Source organism: Camponotus vicinus, unplaced genomic scaffold (genome assembly GCF_025532165.1).
Source record: "Camponotus vicinus isolate PSW18456_S1 unplaced genomic scaffold, iyCamVici1.0 SCAF_1, whole genome shotgun sequence".
Lineage (NCBI taxonomy): Eukaryota > Metazoa > Arthropoda > Insecta > Hymenoptera > Formicidae > Camponotus > Camponotus vicinus.
The window spans coordinates 1,701,686-1,725,324 of NW_028141945.1; the positions used below are offsets into that span (position 1 = coordinate 1,701,686).

At 38.1% G+C, this 23,639-nt stretch overlaps 1 protein-coding gene across 5 annotated transcripts in view; it reads left to right on the forward strand.

The window, feature by feature from the left end:
- LOC145967355 (fibroblast growth factor 18) overlaps nucleotides 1-23,639 on the forward strand; it is a 134,836-nt gene that overhangs the window by 73,251 nt on the left and 37,946 nt on the right. The window contains exon 1 of one of the 5 annotated variants that reach the window (XM_083092189.1): nucleotides 3,319-4,302. The exons of 3 other annotated variants lie outside the window; for them this stretch is intronic. In XM_083092189.1, coding sequence (XP_082948315.1) covers nucleotides 4,283-4,302 — 20 coding nt within the window. In that variant the 5' untranslated portion in view covers nucleotides 3,319-4,282. Of the gene's footprint in view, nucleotides 1-3,318; nucleotides 4,303-4,322; nucleotides 4,859-23,639 lie in introns of those variants that run through there. One more of the 5 variants, XM_083092201.1, reaches the window with a different exon arrangement.

Consider the following 23,639-nt stretch of genomic DNA (forward strand, 5'->3'; position numbering starts at 1 on the left):
CGCGAGGGTTTCAAACTTTAACCCGATCAGTTTATCAAAAATTGACACGCGACCACTGTCCTTGATTGATTCCTTGTCAAGCGAAGGTCAAGCAGATATCTCGAAACACTGATCGTGACGTGTATAAACCCGTAGCTTCCATATTCGAGAATTTCACGTCGACTGACACGACGTGATCTTCTCTCAAAAACGTAGACCGTAGAAGTGAAGGCATCTTCTCTCAGGGAGATTTCCGCCCCGACCAACGAACAAAGGTCGTATCCCATTGTTCTATGATTTACGCCAGTCTCAGCCTCAGGTATCGAACCAGGTTTCTCTAGTGAATTTTGTTCGTACCACCGGCATCCGACACTTGTCGCCTTTGATAATTAAGCGAACATCCCGATTCACCTTCGTCTCTCTTTCGTCCTCTCTCTCCTTCTTTCTCAATATGCCAATAGATCGTCACCCTCTTCTCTTTCTGTTAATGTATGTGTGTGTGTGAAGCAACTTCCTTTTAGAATGGCTTCTAAAGGATGCAACGTATAAGAGGGTAGGTAGCCCAACACAGATGGTACAGATTAATTCACATAGGTAGAAGCGCTTTGTACAGATCAAATCTACCGACAATCAGGACCGTATACATCGGTGGTATACTACTCGGAATTTTCGCTATTATCGGAATGTTAAAACTTTCTCGGAATAAATTTAATTTTTGGAAGAAAACACATTATTTCGATTTTTACAACAGATTACATATACTCTAATATAATTGTAAAAGTTTTATTTATTTGTCTCTATTAAAATACGGATAACGAAATAAATTGTATTTTATTTTCTTAAGTAGAAAAATCATTAAAAAAGATTTACGTTAAAAAATGTTGAAGATCTTGTTATACATAAGTTATTTATGTATTATAAGTGCGAAACAAACTTTTATTCTAAACGCATCAAAGGGCCCCTGTCAGCGAGATACGGTCCTAAAAGGCGCCTATTCTCCCATGCGATGCCTCGATGTTCGATGAATTAGGCCACTTGGAGTAAGATTTGGCGACGCGTAGTCGGAACTTCAGGAAAAGCCGAAAAGGGACGGCTGACTGAATCTCGTAAAATGTAAAATGACGAGACCCTAATGCTCACTTATCGGTTAATCGTCTAGCGAGCGAAACGAATTAAAGTAACAACTTGAAAATTAATTGTCGCCTTTCAAAACGATTTATCATCGACAGATGTATCATTTCGGTCAATATATTTCTATACAAAATTAATTCGAATCTAGGAAATATCAATATTTAATGTTTCATAAAATTTACATCACATTGTATATTATTAGATAAACGTTAATTTTTATAATGTACAATATCTTTGATATAGAGATATTTTCAATGATAGTCGTTATAAGATATTTTTCCTCATCAATTTCTAAGCTTCAATTACACATTTATTTTAACAAATAAGCTTGAAATGAACTGCAAAGCACGATTATATCGCTCGTCCCCCTCCCCGACATTTTAGCACTATTATGACCCTATTAAAGGTAACGTGTTATACAAAACGTTGTACAATGCGAACATTATTGTCGGCTATCTACACGACGACGGGCGTCATGTCGAATGTTGAAACCTTGTTGAACACGCATTTAATAGTGCAGCGTAAGCAGAGCGCAGGAACGCGCGCTCGGTTGGCAGTCGTCGATTCCTTGCCTCGCTATCGAGGCAAAACGAGCGAGCCATGCGATGACAACGAGGAGACGATCACGCGCGGTCGCGCGCGCGCGTCAGGAATAATCGGCGCGCGGCTCGAGATTGATAATTAATTATCTCGTTGTGTGTTGGGCCACCGGGCGCTCTCGCGACGATCGCCACGCTCCCGTCATCAGTGCCTCGTTCTCCGCCGCGGAGATGAGCTGCATATCGCGAATTCTTTTTCCTCCTCCCCGTCCCATCTTCCCTGGCCTGCCTTCTTGTCCCCGTTCACCGCGGCCCGCTGGCATCTTCGTTCATCTCGTGCGGATGACGGACGACGCGAAATCCGTGCGTGTGTCCCGCGAAAAGGTCCTTGAGCGCCTCGTGAATGGTGCAACACATTCGACATTCATTGAAATATATTAAAATAATCGTGCGGTTGTGAGTCACTTAGAAAAACAAACTCTCTCGCGTGGATTACGCAATCGGACGCTCGTCAACGGACGTACGTACCGAGTGACAGTGCGACGGAATATACCACACGTGTGTCTCCTACATTGTAATTTATATACCGCCCGGCCGTCATGAACATCCCGGCGGCGAAATGAAAGTAATAAAAAGAGATAAGTAAATATCGCGTCGCGCCCCCCCTCCTCCGCCGCGCGCTATCGACGCGCTATCGCGCACTTTCGTTTCGCGGATTGTCCGTCTGCCTGTCTCTGTTATAAAGTGACCTTTAAGTTTTATATTGTGCGAGTGTATTGCGTGATGGTTTAAAAATGCGAGTGTGCGAAACGTTCGGGCGGCGAGCGCGATGCCAGATGCCGAGATGCTGAGGAATCGACAGGAAGAATATTCGCGAGAGATAGCGAGAGGAGTGTCTCGAGAAACTTTTGACGAGAAATACTCCGAAAATGTGAACGCGGTAAACAGCAACGTTTGCGTTCGATGCCGCAAATTTATACGGAGGACGCAATAACAAGCCTCTCTCGAAGCCGTTTTATCAAGAGTATCAAGAAGATAATAGCCTGCCAAAAATATACTGATAACGGAAACTTGAAAAGTACAATAACTCGCAGATTAGAACATCGAGTTGCGCTTTTCGAATTGGTAGCAGATGGTGTTCAACGGCCACGATAAAGAAATTGACGGGAATATCGAGATTTCGTCGGAATACGAATGTGCAAAATTGAAAGAACTTTGCGAGCAACGACATGTAAAGGTGTGCGCGCGCGTTATCTTTATTATCGTAAAATTTCCTTCCAATCCTCTCTCGCGTGACAGATGAATAAAATATCTGGAAATGCACACAGATACGGACTAAAATATTACGAGAGCAGTACTTCTCCATTCCTGCGACGCGGGAAACGCACAGGGACCGTCGCCACGTGTCGCTATGAAATCGCCGCAATCTTTCCACCGGCTCGCCTGGGCGATATAAAACGCGTTTCCATATCACTTGACCGTATAAAAGAGAGTACGGGACGTGTGTAAGGTAAGGTAAGAAAAGTGCGTAAGGTAGAAAAGTAGGGTTACGGGCACAGAGGCGGGGGGATTGCATGCCGTGAGAGAGAGACAAAAGGAGGAGTAGGGAAAAGAGCGCGCCGAGATGGAGGGGCAGCCTCGTGTACCATACGAGTGGAGGGGTGGCGCGAGAGGGGTGGGGGTACACTCTAGGCGAGCGGCGGCGGCGAGGCAGGCGAGCGGCCAGGTAAGCCGACGAGCCGACACTAGTGGGGCTGACTTGCGCGTCTTCGAGCCGTCGGGATACACGACGAGCGGCACTGTTGTTGTATCTTACCGTCGTGCTACGCGTGTTACGGTCGTGTCCGTCGCATTGTCGTCGTCGTAGTCGTTACGTTGAACGATCCGGATGCATCTATCCGCCTGTATCTCGCGGCCTCCTCCGTCCCTTCCTCCCTCCGCGCGCGACGAAGGGCGCGATCGCTCCTAAGGGTTGATCGCGCGTCGCGCCGACAAGAGCGCGAGTTTCCTTCCCGCGCGTTTTCCAGAGTACCGTGAAGTTGGCTACGTTCGCGCGCGTAGTCGCCGCCATCCCTGCCTCGACGATAGAACGTTGGCGCGCTTCCAAGCGACTTGACGTACCGGCCACGTTGTCGTCGACCACCGCTGGTCTCGAGAGCACGCTCTCGTTGCCATTGTTCGTTCTTGATCGTTCCCATTATCGGGGTGATGAACGACAAGTTTCGCACGATCAAGCGGACTCGCTTGAATATGCGCGATTGTGTCTCGTGACGTGCAGCTGCCATTAACGCGATTCGCTCGGTTAACAGCACCGGTGCCTGTGTGTAATACAAGCAGTGCCGCAGACGCGATAGTGACGCGACGGTGAACGCCTGGCTTCGGAGCGACTCGGAATTTACTCCTGGTATCGATATCGAGGTAGTGTGTAACAACAACTCTGTGCGCGAACAATCGAGCGTCCGTCGATCGGGCTCGATCGGAAGAATCGCAAAAGTGAAGCGCGAAGTGAGCCACGAGGAGGCAAAGAGTGACAAAGAGGGACAGCGGCGTCGTTAGATGCGAGGATTTTAAAAGCAGCTCCCGGAGGCCAGCCCGACGCAATGCGTCGACGCTGCTGACGCAAACGCGCCTGGATGCGTCTCACTCTTAGCACGTGAGTGTGATTTTTTTTTAATATGAGAAAAACAGAGAGAGAAACATAATAAGACGAACAGAGTTTGCGCGCGATCGCGTTGCTCCATCGGATCGTCGACGAGAGGAGGCTCGCGCGCCTCGCGTATATTTCTCTCGATCGAGTCGTGCGCGAATCGATCGAGTTAAGATGATTCCGAGGGGATCGGACGATAGGACGATCTCGGCATTCCCGCCACACTACACCGACACTTGAGTCATCCTCCCCCTCGTATATCCTCGAGGATCGTACACACGCGTGCGTCCACAAAATTCGCGAAAAAAAAGAAAATTTATTCCTCTTGTGATTCGCGTGCTGGTGCTACGTGCGGTGTTGTTGTTGTTATTGTTATCGGTGGTGGTAGTAGTGGTCGCGCAATTGCGTTCGCGACGACGACGACGACGACGACGGTGGGTGAATGATCCTGGCTCCGAGCTGACAAAGGTACTCGTACACGAATACTGGGATGACGTCCGCCTCGGATCACGCGGTTCCTTCACGATCTCGTCAATCCACGTCGTCTAACGCGGAACCAAATGTAAGTTGTTTACACGCGCGGGATCGTGATTGATGCGTATCTCGCGGCGGGCTTGTTTGTCAAAGTTCACGTGCGCTTTAGCGACGGATAAACGAGATGAAAAAACGAGAAAACGGCAAAGCTTGCGAGACGAAATTGTAACATGTGTAATTCAATAATTGAATGAAAGGATTTTAATAATCGCATTAAATACACGTAGGCACGCACGTGTATATAACATGACTCGTATACATATGAGTAATGATATTGATTGAATATTGATGGTAATATATTTATTATTTGCGTATTTATTAAATTATTCTCATACATTTTAATTTTTATTTTAAACAAGATAAGCTTCTCCCTCTTTACGATTCGCAGCTTATCATTTGTGACGTTATATGCACGTGTTCCTCGAGTAAACTCTTTACTGTAATAATCACAATTCGGTTTTAAGATTTCATTTAGATTAAACATATCGATACGCGGATTTGCTCGAGATCGATTGAAGTCTCTTCGTGATAATAATATTAATGTAAAAAAAAATAATGCAATTACAGCAGATTTTGTTTGGTCGAAAAACGTGCTTGATTTTAAAATAAAAGTTAGATCCGTAAACGCGCGATGAGTCTGAGAAAATAGTCTAAAAAAACGTGTTCATTTTGAGACACAAATTTTTCGTGGAATTTTTCAACATGAGACGGTAAAGCAACGAGTGGACCCGAAAAATCGTGTCGATTTTAAAGCGCAGTTATGTTCAAATACGGTAAGAGACAAGTCCTACCTCAGACAGGTACGACAACGCTTGTATAACGGTATCCGTTGCGAGCGCAGTGTATGCTACTGGAATAGTTTAAGGGAGAAGATCGACTCTCTCTCCTCTTGCAGGCCCTTCTTCCCTGATGTTATATGTACGAAAATAGCCATTCTTCCGATAATAATCTGCATTATAATTACCTCGAGATCTCTTGGAATGAGATTACATTTTAATTTGCATGAGATGCTTAAAGGAGAAAAAATGGAGCTTCCATCTCTTTTAAAGTATCACTTTTAATTTATTTGCACCGTTGCTGAATAACGGTCTCAAACAGCGGTACTCAATCACCCCTTCGTTACGTTACCAGTAACCCCTGCAGATGAACGTAACCGACAGGACCTTGACACGATTTGCAGTCGGCTAACGAAAAGCCATACCCTTTCGAGCCAACGGTTGTTCACGTTAGGTAGGGAATTTCACGGTGCTGCATACACATTTGCGGCTTGTGTATGCATTGAATTCAGCATCTTTAGTCCTTTGATCTTTACCTCTTTATTCTGCTCTCTTGCATGTGTCCCATGATATATTTTATTATAATATAATTATAATATATTAGATATTTCTTTATTATGATTCTCGTGTTTATTAATTAATTGTTTTCGTAAAAATTTAGTAGTTATTTGAATATGAATTAAAAATATACACTTAGATAATATTAATCAATTTAAATAATAATTGCTCTATTACTGTTAATATTTTTCGCGCAGCAAAATTTTTCAGCGATTCTCGACTTGTTTTAAATCGCGAAAGAGAGATATATATATATTAATCTAAACATCTCTCTCTCTCTCTCTCTCTCTCTCTCTCTCGCATCTTCACCTAAATATACGAATTAAAAAATATCAACTGGACTTTCGAATCATTAAGTGGGACACTCCGACTTATCAGAGATCTGCGCGAATAGGTTTCGATTTCATAGGCGACACACTGTCGCAACAAATCGCTCAATTCTGCTCTCCAGATCGAGGCTCTGATCAGTCTAGGAAGACGGCGACCAAGATTGCTTGCTTTTTATCGAATAAACACTCGATCATTCGGAATTCCGCCACTTTGATTATCAGAAGGCGGCAAAGTTGTCAGCGAGAAAAATCAGATCACACGTCAGCGATAATGAGGCATATTTTAGATAAGGAAAATGCGTAATTAAAATATTTTTCGGGTGAGCTCCGCGTGATTAGACAATGATACTCGATACTCTTTTTATCTTTTTTCTTTATTTTCTTCTCTTTTTCTCCTCCCTATTTATGCAAATCACCATATTTTATATTTGATCAATCGTTGCAAACCGATGAAAAATTTTTCTGTCAATGACAAATTGATATCAAACGTGTGTCCGAATATTCTTCTTTGTCTTGTAAAATCATATTGTAATTTTTTTTACGCCATTATCACGCAGAACCATTATCCGCATTCCGATTTATTCTGCTGCTGATCCTTATAATTACCGGCACTTTTTCGATATTTCATTCGCGGGCGGTACGGTTTAACGTATGTAACGCGGGTCATTTATTTTGCGCTGTATGGCGCTCAATATCTGAATCGCAGGGAATTATCCCCTGCTTCGACCTGAGTGACAGCATTCGTTACGCCGTATGGTCATACGCCTCGCGATTCTGGGACCTTTCACGACTCGTTGGCTTTTATCGTATTTTCCAGTAATGGATGGGCGATTTTTGTCTGCACGCACCTTACATCCATTGAATAGGTACAATGAATTTTAAATAGATTAATAATGATTAATCAGGATAATTGGACTCTTTTATTCACATTTATTTGCGATTTTTTTTTAATTAACAGCCTCGGTTTTAATCAGATTTAATTGCCTACTAATAATTACCATTAAAATTAGACACTTATATCTTTTTTATGCAAATATAAAGATAGTTAAATAATAGTGGCGTTTTATCACCACGCGAAAATTAATATTAACATTTTATGAAAAATCTTTGCAAATTTTTCTTTATGGAACAGCTCATGAAAGCTCGATCTACGATGTGCAAATATTGTAAATTCGCGACGAAGCGTATGCTAACGTGAATAATAAGCGAACATAGGAAAGATTTTAGCGGGGCTGATGACTGTACGTGATGCATTTTGGTACGTAATTCATTCTTAGACCTTGTTAAAGAAATCCATGGATATTTCATGTCCAATCGTTTCCATCATTTCTTTAATAAAATATCTTTAAGGCATATTTTGCGAGGTAAAGCATCATGTATAACATTTCGACAGCGTATATACAGATGGATTCTTTTCTACACAAGTATAGATATTGTGAAATATTTATGTTGTATAGAAAAAGCAAAATTACATTTTGCTAATTATGTTATAAATCATTTTTAATCGTTTAATAATTTTTTTTGCATGCGCGAAAATTATTACACCTAATTTATTTAACAAAAAAGAAATATTTAAAGAAAAGATTAAAAACGAGAAAATATCTAAAAATAACGAAAAACTTAACGAAATATATTTTGATTCGTTAAAATTTGCATTTGTAGAGTCCTTATATTAATGCGGATTGAAGAATAATGTAGAATGGTGTGGTAGAATGTAAAAGTAGTAGAATATTATCCATTTTATTATTATTGCGTGTTGATTACAATAATATATCGAATAGCATTTATATATATAGGCGTGGATACAATTCAATCAGGAAAAAAAAAGATCGCGGTAATGATATTATCTATCTTGCATCACAATGTTTGATATCGAATATTATTGCGACAGAGTTTCATCGAACAAATAAATATCTATGGATATTCTTCGAACTTTTTACTCATTTAATATTAAAATCGAATTCGCAGAATGGATTATTTCCAATCAATGTGCGTTACATTACGTTCACATAATTAATACTATAATTGATGATTAATTAATGAGTTAGTGATGACTAATTATTATCGTAATTGATTAATAATCAATTAATATTATACATATTTTATGAATAATTAATTTTTTCATTCTGTCTGGTCTATAAAATCGTTTTTCGAATTTTACGAAATTTACTTATTACAAAACTTAACAAAATATCCATGTTCGATATTATCGTATCCAAATGAGGGACAAACATTCTAAAGCGTCTAACATAAGTAGGCTAGTTAACGGCCAAGAGAACGAACGTGATTTTCCTAGCAACCCCTTATCGGTAATTTGGTCAATTACTAGGCACGATAACGTGTTAAGTAAAGGCATTCGTTTACAAGCAAAACTGCCCTGCGATTATGGCAGGTGCAACATACAGTACCTTCGATTCGTCCAACTACTTTAAAGCCATAAATGTGCAAGGATATTTACATTGAGACTTCATATATAGCATGCAATCGCATTGCTTTTAATAAAAAGTATCGTTATTTCTTTGGAAGAACAATTTTTACGTATTATTATTATACTTTTACCTGAAAGCTTTTTCTCGATATTTCCCAAAGCATTTTTTTAAATTCATAGTTTAATTATTGTTACATATTAAATTTTTATTCATATTTAGATCTTTTATGTATCTTATATGAAATGTAAAAATACTTTACTTAAATATTTATATTAGACTTCAGTCCACTTTCTTTTATGTTAATACAATAATTTAACCTTGCTATCTTTTGACGATGAAAGTCCAACCAGCGACTTAACGACGTAGAAATTACTCGCAATCGTGAACTGGTAGGTCCGGCCACACGACAAATACAGTATGAAAGTAATATAACACCCCGCGTACCGTGTGCGTACATAAGTCTGGTACTCTCTCCTATACGCATAAGTATTCATTCTTTCGGTTCGTACGGAGAATTGCTTGGAAGCCTAGCAGAATACATACGTACAAGCCGCTAAGTATAACCTGCGATAACACGTGTTATGACTTGCATCGAAATCGATATTTAAGAGAAATTGCAATCGCAGTCAGCGGCATATGTGAAGCCGCCTTTCTATTCGATAGACAGAGAAATATTTTTACCGCATTGAGGGCGTACATTTAAGTACATTATCGTATAATCTTTGCAGATATTGACAATTTAAATATTAACAATGATTATAGGCAATGTTTTTTTTTTAATCGACAGTAAATGTATTTAAAAGAGATCAACTTTTTTGCACAAATTCGAATTTTAGAGATTATTCATTGAGGTGATTTTTTGGTCGATCTTAAAGATCCCATACATTATTTATTTTGAATAATAAAAACCCTGCGGAAAATTAACAGTGTTTGAAAATTAAGATTTTGGCTTGAATGATAAGTGCGTGTTAAAAATGTTATTTTTCTTTAGCACAAATTTCTAAAAAAAATTTTGTCAAATATTTTACTTTGTAATCGTACTTTCAAGAGCTACAGGCGAATCACGCGTGCCAGTTAATTTGTTCGTGCTTCGTGCGCGGTGGTCGGTGCTAGACCCTCCTCGGTCGGATTGAGTTCTAAGCTCGAGGCAAGGATCGCAAGAGCGCCCCTTCCTTCCGTCATGACATGTAGTAGTGGAGGCGACTGAACGCTACCACTGGCTATTAGGTAGCTGCGGGTAAAAGCAATGCGCTGGCTCAGGACATTTCTACATCCGGTGTACGTTACGGGACATAAGCCGAACAGGTATCAAGTGACGTCTAATCCCTTGGAATTGCGTGTTCTCCCCGTTCTCGCGGAAGGAGAGACGGGAGTTTTGCTTATGGGAACGAGTGTCCCTATATGCTTCTCTCTCGTGAACCACTTGGGCTACCAGGTTATCTGAACGGTGCACATATATATTCTACAATATGTACATATATATGTAAAGATGCTTCCGCATATATCCGCAGTATGACTCTATATGAAATCTGTTTATAATTTATAATTAATAAAATAAGGAATTAATTAGAATTATATAAAATAAATGGCAAATATGTGTCTGAAATAATATTTTTAATATATTATATCTAGCATATTTGATATTTAATTGAGTGTTATATTATAATTAATAATTTAGAATTAATAAAATAAGAAATCAATTAGATTGATTCAGTAAATAGTAAATATCTGAAATAATATTTTTAATATAAATAAATAATATAAATAAATTATATCTAGTATGATATTTAATTAAGAGTGTTATATTATAATTAATAATTTAGAATTAATAAAATAAAAAATTAATTAGAATGAAGATTCAGTAAATAGTAAATATCTGAAATAATATTTTTAATATATTATATCTAGCATGATACTTAATTGAGAGTCTTATATTATAATTAATAATTTAGAATTAATAAAATAAGAAATTAATTAGAATGATTCAGTAAATAGTAAATATCTCTGAAATAATATTTTTAATATATTATATCTAGCATGATATTTAATTGAGAGTGTTATATTATAATTAATAATTTAGAATTAGTAAAATAAGAAATTAATTAGAATGATTCAGTAAATAGTAAATATCTCTGAAATAATATTTTTAATATATTATATCTAGCATGATATTTAATTGAGAGTGTTATATTATAATTAATAATTTAGAATTAGTAAAATAAGAAATTAATTAGAATGAAGATTTAGTAAATAGTAAATATCTGAAATAATATTTTTAATATATCTAGTACGATATTTATAATTGAGAGTTATATATAATAATTATGAAAACATCGCGACCTCGTTTTTCCATGAAATATTATAGGAAAATCGGTTATTCGCTCGTTAATGTATCTGTTCTAAATGCATTGGAGGATCGATAAGCTTAATATGAATATCGTGAATAATCTCGCTTTTGCCCTTTTTGAATATTTCGTTCCATGAACCTGCTTTTTATTTTACTACCTTCCGAGCGACTTGGTAAATCGATCGCGGTCATGACGTATTTATTCGGGGCATTCAACCGCAATTGAATTTGCAACCGGTGACAAAGTGTTAAAGTCCACCATTATCGAAGGAGGAAGTAAATCGCGTGGACCAAAATCCATAAAGTCGTAAGAATGATCGATGATCGTGGCCGAATCGACGCGACGTTCCTTACCTCTTGCGGCAAATAAAAGTCGACATGCTTCGATTGCGACGCGTTCAATGTGGTTTTCTCGATGCGCAATAATTGTGGCGACTGAATCGTCTCTCCATGTGACATATGCCATGTACGAAGTAGTAAACTTCGTACTCACGTTCCGCGCTTTTTTTCTTTATTACTATCTCTCGGCTCGCAAAACTCGATTTAAGAGACAACCATTGATAGTCGTTAACCGAGAACGAGCGAATCAAGACCGAGTTATTACGACTTTAATATCGCTTTTCTAGAAAATATTCAAGATTCGGCCGCAGAAGAAACATAGCGTTCACCACGTGCGTATTCATTCATGTAATACACACGTACACTTCTATTTGTTAATACGTGAAAAAGGTCGCCCGCACATTCCGCTTTTACCCTCGCGAAGTATATGAAGATTAATGAAAATTGCTTTTCAGCCTATGGCAGGAAATTTGCGCTCATTGTTCTTCGATACGTGACGAAGAAACACTTGAAGCCCCGATCGATTATTCTCTGCACGTGTCGTGCATATCACTAGGTTTGCGTGTGTACTATATAAGCGGGATATAAAAGGGGAGTGTATTATATAAGCCTAACTAAAAAATTTTTACCCTCTTCAGCGAAGAACGTTCTCTATCATTGATTTTTTTTAATTTCTCTTTTTCAGTTCGTTTCTCTAGAAGAAATATATTTTTATATATTTTACATTTTTTTAAATTTATTTTTTATCGCAAACGAAAATTCAATGAATCAACGACTAAAATTTTCCCAATTTCACAGGACGTGTTAAAATTACACACGAAAATTATTGCGCCAATAATGAGTTTTATATCAAAATCGCTGCGATACTCTTTTATTAAGTATTCGCGCCGGTTCGTCACGATGTAAGAGATTACTTACATACGCACTTATCGCATCTTCGTATCTAATAAGCTTTGGAAAGTTTGCAACTTATACGGCAATTATGCGAAATCGTCGCTTACATGATAATTTTAATGCGATCACGAACATGCGACGATATCCCGATGTCGAAACGGAGCTACGAGATGAGCGGGTGTCTGAATCAAGAATCCGGTCGGTCAAGAAGACGAGCGATGTAATGAGGATCATTTCGTCGCTCTAATAAATCAACTCTTTCGTTTCGCGTTGCGTGGATGCGCAGGCATGTACGAGGACCTCGGAAACTTAATCGCTCGCACGCGAAGGATGAATAGGGATACTTACGATATCTTGATACTACATCGATCCCATATTACGTGGAAGGTTTAATTATGAAGTTATTTTACATTGATAATTAAAGGGTTTTGTGGTGAATTGAGTATCGATTGGGTAGATAAAAAATATTATGCACTTAATTTTTGATAGGCCTTTTAGCTGAAATTTAATTTGATGCTTTTTCTTATACATTGATATAAAATTAAAACATTGCACGGGAAATATGGTGATCTTAAATTAGATTTTATATTGAAAAAGAATATTTTTTTATAATAATTTTTGATAAAATTATGGAACGATATATTGATATTAGCGGCCCTCGATCAAATTTAAGTATCCTTCCTAAGGAATGAGTCGTGTCGTCTCTAAGAGGGATCGAAGGATCGCTTTGGAGATTCCGAGCTCTTTAATCACACGCTGCCGATCGGCCTTGTCATACGCGTCGCGTAATCATCCGTGCGGTATGCTCGGCTTTTTTTTTGATCCTTTATGTCTCTGTTCTCGTCCACCTGCTTCGGCGCGTCCGTATCAAGTCGAGCTCATCTCTCGCTGTCTGAAACCAACATAGTAGTGACAAGGCGGGATAAAAGCGACGTGGTTGAGCGTCGTTCGTCACGGACCAAAGTAAATGATGTCAGGCAACGAGGACGTGCATGCACGGTGATTTCCAGTTTGCGTATTATCGAACTGGCATGGACGTCTGCTCGCGCTCGCTTGCGCCAAGTACGAGGACTAAGGATAAGAGGTTCGACGGTTGTAATTACCGGGCGTGGGGCTCCAATTAAAAAGTTAATCAGCCCGTTTCTTGGATGCGGTGATCCGTTAGACAAACGAGAAAGAGAGAGAGAGAGAGAGAAAAACATCGTATCGCGACGCGTAAGAATGAGAAATATTTATGGAAATTGTCATTGATTTTATCGTGTTATTTAATATTATTATTTTCAATTTTGATATGTATTAATTAAAAGAATTGTTTTCGATTAATTACTCCAATTAAATAATTTCTTTATATTTGTTATATCAAATATTGCACGCGATAGTTGACTACGTACGCTGCCCTCGCAGAAAAACAATTCTGCTGTTGTAAAATCTAACATTTGCATGGATGATTTATGGCTGCGCCTATAAATTCTTCCGTTGTTTTACTAATTGGCTACGATTAACTGGCCGGGCAATTCGTGATGAGTTTGAATTCCATTTCGGTTCGTCGTAACAACGAGTCAGAGTGCTCGTAAAAGGATTCGTTCTTGGATAGATCGCACATCCTCCATGAAGCGGGCGATATAAGAAACAGCTGTGTCCTCCAAAACGGCGTAAATCTCTCTCTCGCTCTCTCTGTCTCTCTTAACTCGCGCCTCCTTCTATTTGGTTGGTATCGTTAATGATCGTGTAAATCACAATGAACGGTCAAGTAGCATGAATAGGACGGAAAGTCCGGATGAATCGACTGCCACCATGCGCGCGGACATCATAAGGGTAGACGACATAGGAATCATCGGCCCCCATATCCTCGTTACCAGGTCTGACGTCATTGGGTCTCTGGAGCTACCTAATGAGTGTCTTGGTGTAGGGGCTTGCTTCGGCGGCAATTAACTTTTCTACCGTGGCTACGTAATGGCACGTCACGGCCGATGACAGGTACGCTGAGAATGAAATAGAGAGGCTGGACGAGTTGAGATTAGCGGTTAATTTGATGACGTTGAACGCTATAAAACTATCATCGCCTTTTTCTCGCCGAAGATGTTTGAGCATTTTGTATTTTTTTTTAAGCATCTATTTCGTAATTGAAAGAGCAAGTGGACGAAAATAGGTTGATTTATAGGTTACTGATTTTTTGAAGTTGAATTTATTATGATTTACTATAATACATAAATTATAATTAAAAATTAATGTACTATTAAATTAAAATATCATTGAAAAATTAAAATAGAAAAAAATATAGCGAAATCTCAAAAAATAGCTCGTTATTAAATATTTTTTTATTTGTTTTTTTATTACAAACTTTTTTTTACTAATACGAGCTCTCTTCGCTGTAAAACAATCGAATTATACGTGCGTATCGCTAAATGATGATAAATTTAACCAATAACTTTTATCGAACGGCACTTTTCGCAGTTAAAGACCATTCTATTCGCGAGCATCATCCGACCTTAAAGTTCGTTCACGTATTATTCCCGTTCTCTTGCTTCTCTTTATTCGAGGAACATACGATGGGGACTGTGCCGGTCGGGTTATAACAATCTTCCATTATTGAGAGTCCTGTTTACAAATCGAACTCGGCGAGTTGATCGTGCGCGCCCAACCCACCCAGAACTCCCGAAAGAGCGGCGGCCATCGACTTTAGTTTAGAGTATTGCCACCACCGACATTCGCCCCCTCGTATCACCGTCGTGCTTAAACCCCCCTGTCCTCCCGCTCGAATCGGGTCCAGGGAAGACTTCGAGTTTTCCCAAGTTTTCGGGCGCCGCCACCACCACCATCGCCACCACTACCACCGCCGTCACCGGGCAAACTTTATTCCGCTGACTTGTCGTGAGAGCAGCGCGTCTTGTTTTGTCCGCATTTCCACCAGCTCGCCTCTGGTCGGGCATCGAACTCGGTACCCTGTCACGTAACTTCTAAGGGGATGGTGCCGGGTTTGAAAAAGCTAGTCTTTGCAGTTAGGGTAAGAAGAAGGAAGAGGGAGGAATGCCTTGATAGACACACGTTTAGATCTTACGCTCGGACAATTTTATTCGTTCATGTAAATGTTGCTATTACGTACCGTGTTCACCTCGCGAAAGCAACATATGTGTTTCCAGGTCGAAAACATACATTACGAAAGTCGCCAAGAATGCTAACGCATATAAAGTTCTATTTATAGAATAAGGCCAAATATTTTTGCGGTATTACAGCGAAAAGATAGTTGAGATAAATGTAACATTAATGGTGATATATATTTTACCGAATTCACTATTTTTCGATTATAATAAGCTTGCTATTTTTTTTATAAACACTATATCACACAAATATATTCTATTAAAAAAATACAAAAAATATCATATATTTATTTGTGTAAATGTAAAATTTTATGACTCGAGCGTCTAACGAGTATAATAAAGTTACGATACTTCCAAAGCACATAAATGCTTCAATATCCTTCGATATTTTCTACGCACATGTATTCTCATGATTCCGCTATCGCTAGCTATCATAGACGGATAATAAGCATACCAACTTAGATAGGGTTCTTATACGCATTGAGCGCTACTGCATCGAACGTGGTAGCAGTAAAGCCGCTGAATAAAAGGGCGAGGGAGGCGAGGGGGTATACAATGACTCTCGGACACGCGTCCGCGTCACGAATCGTCTCGGCTTGTAACACGATACGAGGGCGATAACGGTTTCAATGCGTTATCGTCCCTTCTCGATGGCGTATGCGCATTGCATCGGTCAGGTTATCGTTATTGCACACACATCGCGTAGGATCTCTTGTCCTCGGCATACTATGTGATTAAGACAGGATGATACGTCTATGAACGAGATGGTTGGGACAGGTCAATGATCGTGAGACTAAATATTTAGATGATCGATGTCGTTGCTCTTTCTGCTTGCATTATCGAGAATCGTATCTCGGCTGAGAAGGAGGTGTATAGTTAGTCTTTTCATAGATTATTTCGTTGAAATATTAACACTGGAAGAGAGAACTGGCTCATTCGATACACTTACATTGCGATGACCCTTTCAGATAAAACGTTTCGTATGCAGAAGCTTATCATTGCTAAAATTAAAAGTATGAAAAATCGTGAAAGTAAATTGGATCGAAGGTAATAAAAGATATGCAAATACAATTCATTATAAATTGAAGAAGTAATTGATATGTATTATCTCCGCTTAATTTTTTTATAAAATATTTAATGAATATATTAATGAAAGAATTATATGAAATTTATCACATCAATTTTTTTAATCAATATAATCAATAGAAATTATTCGAAATTATCACGAATATTAATGTTAATTTTATATGTATTAGCATACATTCTTTTCTTTAATGCATAATTCTATTCAGATTTAAATTATCATTATGCTATCTTTTAATATATTTTTTGATAGATTATTTAACATCTGGATATCTCATATAAAATATTGTGTAATATATATGAAAATATTACTATGATATGTACTACATACGAAATTTGTGCATATCTCGCGATTATTTCTTTGTTACGAAAAGAGAACACTATCAAATATCAACAATTCATCATTATATCCTTTGGATTTTTTATCTCTTGTTTTGAACAATTGAATTGTAACGGATAAGAAAGAGTTTGCCCAAGTTTTATACGTGTTATTCAGCAACCAGTACACTAAACATAGCTTATGTGAGATAAAGTTTTATTTTCTCTCTCTCTCTCTCTCTCCGCATGGAATGAGAATCTACATGTAGTTAGCATGGCTTTACATTCTTTAAGACGGATAGAGAGATCGGGACAGAGACCAAACAGTGGCATTTCTGCCGCAGATATCGACTTTTAGTGACGACGACCCCGTAGAGACTCCTGAAAAATTCATGAACTCATGTCTGTTCGATTGTGCCCGGCTCTTCCCACAATTTTCTACCCGTTCCCGAGCGAACGTCTTGTTCCCGATATCGCCTTGACTAATTTTATAAGACGCTATCGAGTAGAGAATTAAAATAATCAAATGTTTCGTAATCATATACACACATTATGTGCGTGGCCGTGCTGTCTGCTCCATTTTATGAGTCAATGATAAAACAGATATGGAGAAAACATTTAAATTTGCATAACCGCTGTTTTAATGCGATAACATGAACAAATATTACGATCAGAAAGTAGATAACATATAGAATGGCGTGCAATTTGCCGCTAATATTTTGCGAGTGATGACATTATAATTATTGAGTCGCTTCTTTATAACGATTCAGTAATTTTTATGTCATCATTCATAAAATATTTTCATTTAAATTGTAAAATGCAGCCTGTACGAAAAAGATATATTGTCGCTGTTTGATTTTCGTGGAAAATTACATAGACGATATGTGCCTAGATAAAGCGAATTATAGGCCTTCATTTTATTTCCATACTTTGTATGAATAGACTATAATACACGGTGGAGGAAACACGTAATGTGCGCGTAAAGTCGGTTTTTCCTCGAAGTTCAGGTATACGCTCTTTGGGGTTGTACAACTTTGCTCTCTGCCTAGTATAACGCTCGCCTAGTATAACGTAGCTACGATGTGCTTTGGGGACGATGCGATCGAAGTGTCGGGTCTTGGAAACGCGCGGACACTCGACGTGCACGGTCGCCTCTTTCGAGAGTGCTTGATGGCATTCTTCGTGGGAAAACCAAACAAACATCTTCAGTTCACGACGCGGGCGGCCTGGATGTTTAGCCACGGAGTGCCCGGCAAGTATCTACCGCACGTCATTGACATACGTGTAGTATGAACGAGATGCGCGGTGGTTGTGACGACGTTTTGCGTGGCTAGATAGCCGAATCTTGCCGATATATCGTCGAGAATTTGATTAGCTTCCCTTTATAATCGAGTAATTAGGATAACGAATAAGATATTGTTACGTAATATTACGTAAGAATATCGTTCTATCTAATCAATACGTTAATAGTTGTATGTAATCCAGGAAGAGAAAGGGAAAGGCAACGAAAAAGTCACTGACGCCTGAGTTTATGCTATCTCGGGACAAACATAAAAGTTATTTTACCTTTAATTTTTCCTGCTGTCTGTTTTATCGTTAGGCTTGATTTATCATCACGATGAAACACAAGTAAACGGAAACTGATAAAAAGAATAATAAAAAGAATAATTTTTTAATTTTGCTCAAGTAAGTACATCCGTAAAAAACAATCGTTGAAGTTCAAACACTTTAGATAATGGCTCTGTCTGATGTACCGATATCTATTGATTGCGTAAATGATTACACTCTTTAAATCTTTAATCGAATCCATTAGGAGAAATTATTCAAAAAATTTATATTAATATTAATTTTATTACATTGCTGTTTCGATGTGCATTTTTTTCTTTGCTTTAGATTATCATTTTGATTACCAATTTAGATTACCATTTTATTTTATCTTTTAATTAATTTATTATTACATTATTTAATATATAATTTGCATATCTTTTACGTAAAAAGACTTCATTATTTTAATATTTGGATATTATAGGATGATGTGGCGTATAAATTCTTGATCAATATGACTTAATTCTTGTCATGGAGTGTAATTTCACTTAGAGTCGTGTGTATATTACGTTGATAAGGCAGTTAATAATGACGCTCGATCGATGCAAAATTAGCGAGGAGAGCTGGCTAATCGTTTCATTAATAGACGAATGCGTAGTGCGGCAAGTGGAGAGGAGGAAAATAAAACGCTAGGACAAGTTAGCTAGTTAAGTCGTTGAGTCGGGAAGAGAGAGAAAGAGCGTGCGAGCCTTTAAAACGACTTTACACTACCTATAGTAGTCATCTATACGTCCGTACAACGTCGTTATCGAGACCACCTACGACGAGATCTTCCTCGTAGTTCACACATACGTGCCCCGACAAATTCGAGGTTGCGTTCGGGGCCCTGTTCGCGACCCTGCTGTTTGGCAGGTCTTAAAAGCCCGATCGATTAGGCTCGAGGAGAAAGAGCTCGCGCGCCGAATCACGCCTGATGCGCTGTTATTTCGCGCTCACCGCGATGGCAATTATGCATTCAATCGGAGAATCATCATTTCCAAACCTATATATCAGCGTTGTAATCGGTGATTACAGCATTGCATCGTCGGCAAAAAATTATTACACCAGCGTGGCGGTATAATTTATCATAAACGCCACGCGCGTCGAACGTCGATTAAACTTTAAATGTAGTGCTCTGATGGCAGGGTGTTGATTCGGATGTGGCGATACATTCTTTATTATTTCTTTTTTATAATCTTAATTTTTTCATACATGTGTGGATTAAATAAATTTGTATAGTTCACCGTAACTTTTTTTTTACGAATAATAAATTATCGATTAATAACGCGAGTCAGGGTTTGTGGGTCAACGCAACTATACTCTTGCACACGTCTCTTTGTGGTAATTGAACTTGTTTGAGAATCGCTAACGCGTGCGACTAATATTTGCACGTCAATTTGTACGTGGTTTCGTGGTCAAGATGCATTTTCGTTCCCCACTTTTGCGGCGTTTTCACGTCGACGTGCGTATGCATCGCGAGCTTATCCGGGGCAGCCCGAAGCAGACAAACCGAGGTTGACGGTTCGAAATGAGTAAAGAGGCAATAAACACGTTGGAGAATATATGACGGCGATTAAATATGTTAATAATGTAACGGTGCATTGTACACCAGTGGCGCTTCCGTAACGCGCAACGTCGTCTATTTTGCCGTAAGATTTATTATGCTTCTCAGCACGATTTTTACTTGTAAAATGTCAGTTACTTGAAGCTATTGTTAATAATATAGAGAGCGGAATATGAGCAACGTATACTTATCATAATAGTGTCGCGAACATAGCGGGTGCACCAATGTTATGGCTGGACAGTTTATAGCCTTAATCTGGGTCAGATACCGTGCCTTTGTTACAAAACAACCCTTTGAATCGTACGTATTATTCTTGTTGAGCTCTCAAAATTAATCGACACAGATAATTGCAATTTTTTTTAGAAAAAATTTCCCAAATATCTGCATAATTTATCCAGTAATGTGATTATTGAAAATTAATTATTATCTTGTTTTGAAATTAAAAATATATAGAGTTATAAATTAAAATATATATTAAAAATATAGAGTTTATAAATTTAAATAAAAATGATAAGAAAAAGAGAACGAAAGGAGAAAGAATGACGTTTCAAAATGTAATATAAATGCCTCGAGGTTTAGTTTGCAATAAATTATGCTTCTGCATAATCCTTACATTATATATCAACGATATCATTATTATCTGTAATTTATAAATTTAAACTCTTCGAGAGTAAATGCGACTTGATGCATGAATGGCGATACGTTGCAAGGTGACACAGATATTAATGTATTGCTGATACTCTGTTTACGGTTGCGACTGGATGTGTGTAACTCGATCAATCGACTGCTCGGATTACCGCGTACTTATCTCACTTATATAGTCTTAAAGTAATAAGGTGCATGTAAATACAGCATCTTAGACGAATGGTGCGGGACGAAAGCTAAGCCGATTTCAGGTCTGACAGAAAATTATATGACACTCGTTACACACGATCATTTATGATTCTTGGATCGTTATGTAATCATAATACAGTTGTAAATTTTCTTCATAATATAGTTCTCACTTTAACGTGGATGCTGGCATACAATGTTGACATCTTGATTGTCGATAGTGTATCTACAATAATATCCGGTAATCTGTTTCGAACAATGAGTCGAATCGATATACGTTGTATTAATCGTCTCGCGAATGCAAGTGGACGTGCAAAGTGATTATAATTGTCGGATATTTTCTGCTGGTCGTACCTTGGCATATCTCATGAATCGAGATTCATGTCTGGAATGTTAATGCCATCGATTCTTATTCTTTTTGTCTCCTTGGCTGTCAGCGCCGACCGATTTTCGAAACCGCTACACGAGTACATCGCGTCGGGACGAAATTATGAAAGTGGCTGTCTCTTTGGAGCGGAAATCAATTTCTTTAATCTCTCGTGTACCGTACCACGTGTACCTTGTACGCTCTCGCGTACCGATCAAGGTATATGAGCAGTTCCATTATCGTAAAGAGGGTCCAACGTCGATATCGTAACTAAGCTCGACGGCAGTTTGTAAAATTTGTCTCAATGCGCTTTCAACGTAATATTAAGTACCGAGCGTAAATCTCGATTAATGATAGCGTGGATAGCGACGACGGTTATTTGCGCAAGAGACGCACTTCTTTCGCGGCGGTTATGCATCCCGATACGTTTTGTCGACCTTGCGGTCGTGTACTCAGATTTCCCGACGAAATCACCGAGCCATTTTTGTCCTTAGCGTCAAGCTGGTTCCCTTGGCAGAGGAACTTAATGTCTCCTTAATGGCTGCGATAAAGCGGAGTTATATACGTTTGGTGCCAGTATAACGTACTACACGTATGCACGGCGGTACATTGGTACGTGTACGTGTGCACGCACATAATGTGCGCTTGATAGCGTCGAAGTAGATTCATCTGCCGACCGAAAGGCAAAGGACGCGGTTGACAATAATTGCCGTTCAAGATAGAGAAGTAATGGTGGATATACGAGCGATTAAATTCCGAATATCAAGGAGCGCTTCCTTGAGGCTTTTCGAGACTTCTTGGCCTGATTTATTCCTCCCAGCCGCTATCTTTCTTCGATATATCTGCCAAGAGTTTCCATCTATTGATAGGAATAAACATCTCTCGATCTCTCTTTTCTCTGCTTTAAAATTGTAATTTCCCCTTAATCCGAAGAAGAATAATATTTCTTGTCCACATCAATTATTTATATACTTTATTAATATACTTTATATAAATTATTTATATACTTTTAGTAGTTACAGATTAAAAATTGCTATATATTTTTACCATATTTTAATTACTTTTAATAATTGATTGTCAATTCTGCCTAGATAGTAAAATATTAATGATAAAAATATCGAATTATGGATTATTGAAAGTTATGTTTTGTAATATTGCATGAGGAAACTGTGCCAGTAAAAAGCGTCTCAAATAATTTGAATTACACATCTACTTTACATTAGATCAAGTATCATTTTTGCGCTAAGAAAATGCTCGATTGAAAAATCAATGCCTTAAAGACACTTTAGATATAGACAATATCGCGAGATAAGAACCTTTATTTATATTTTATTTTGTTTCGAATTAAACGACTAAGCCAAATTGAGAAAATGATGAATTATTTAATCCATCATTCATAAATTTTGTTTGTCGTGCAGCGATAATAATATTAATATAGCGATAGAATTTCACGATTACGAGTGTAATCGAAAGGTGTAAGGTATAAGTAGATTATAATACGTATTGCGCTTACATAAGAAATAATATATAAAATCGCATCAAGTCTAAAATGTTAAGATTTCATGTTTTTTTCTTTTGCATGTCTTTAATTACAAATATCGCATTTATGCATCTGATTTTTGATATAAATAGCTATCTGTGTACGAGTATCTGTAAGAGTTATGCGAGTTTTTCCGAAGTCCACATGATGAGATACACAAACGTACATCGATACATTATCACGAGATTAGATTATAACCAATATAGCATGGCGCCAATGTGTTGTTGGATAGCAAAACTTGAAATTGACACAAGTAAAAAGATAAACGCGAGAGAATTGTATAGCATTTGCAAAGTTATAATCAGCTTTTCGCAGAATTTCTCTATACCTACACCGCTTTTATATCTTTGTAATCACGTTGAAGATTTATTGCAAGCGATGTGACACTGATTGATACAAATAACACGAAATGCGATAGATAAATATTCTTTTTATTTATTAATCGCTTCGCGCTCTTGATAAAGCTAAGTTTATTTCCTTTGATGGTTTAAAAATTGTGCTAAGAATATGTGCTTGCAATTTTTTGTTTATAATTTTCTATCGATGTGGAACGGATATAACTCGATTATCTCACAATCAATTGAGAAGCGATAAGTAACTATATAGATTTAGATAACAGATTTAAGCAGACTGCCGACAGATTGTCTTTGAAGATAATATAAAAACAGAATTCTGGAAATCTACCAATTCTACAGAGCACAGAAAGAAGTACGTATTTAACTTTTCTCGCGCGCGACCAACCGAAAAGAAAC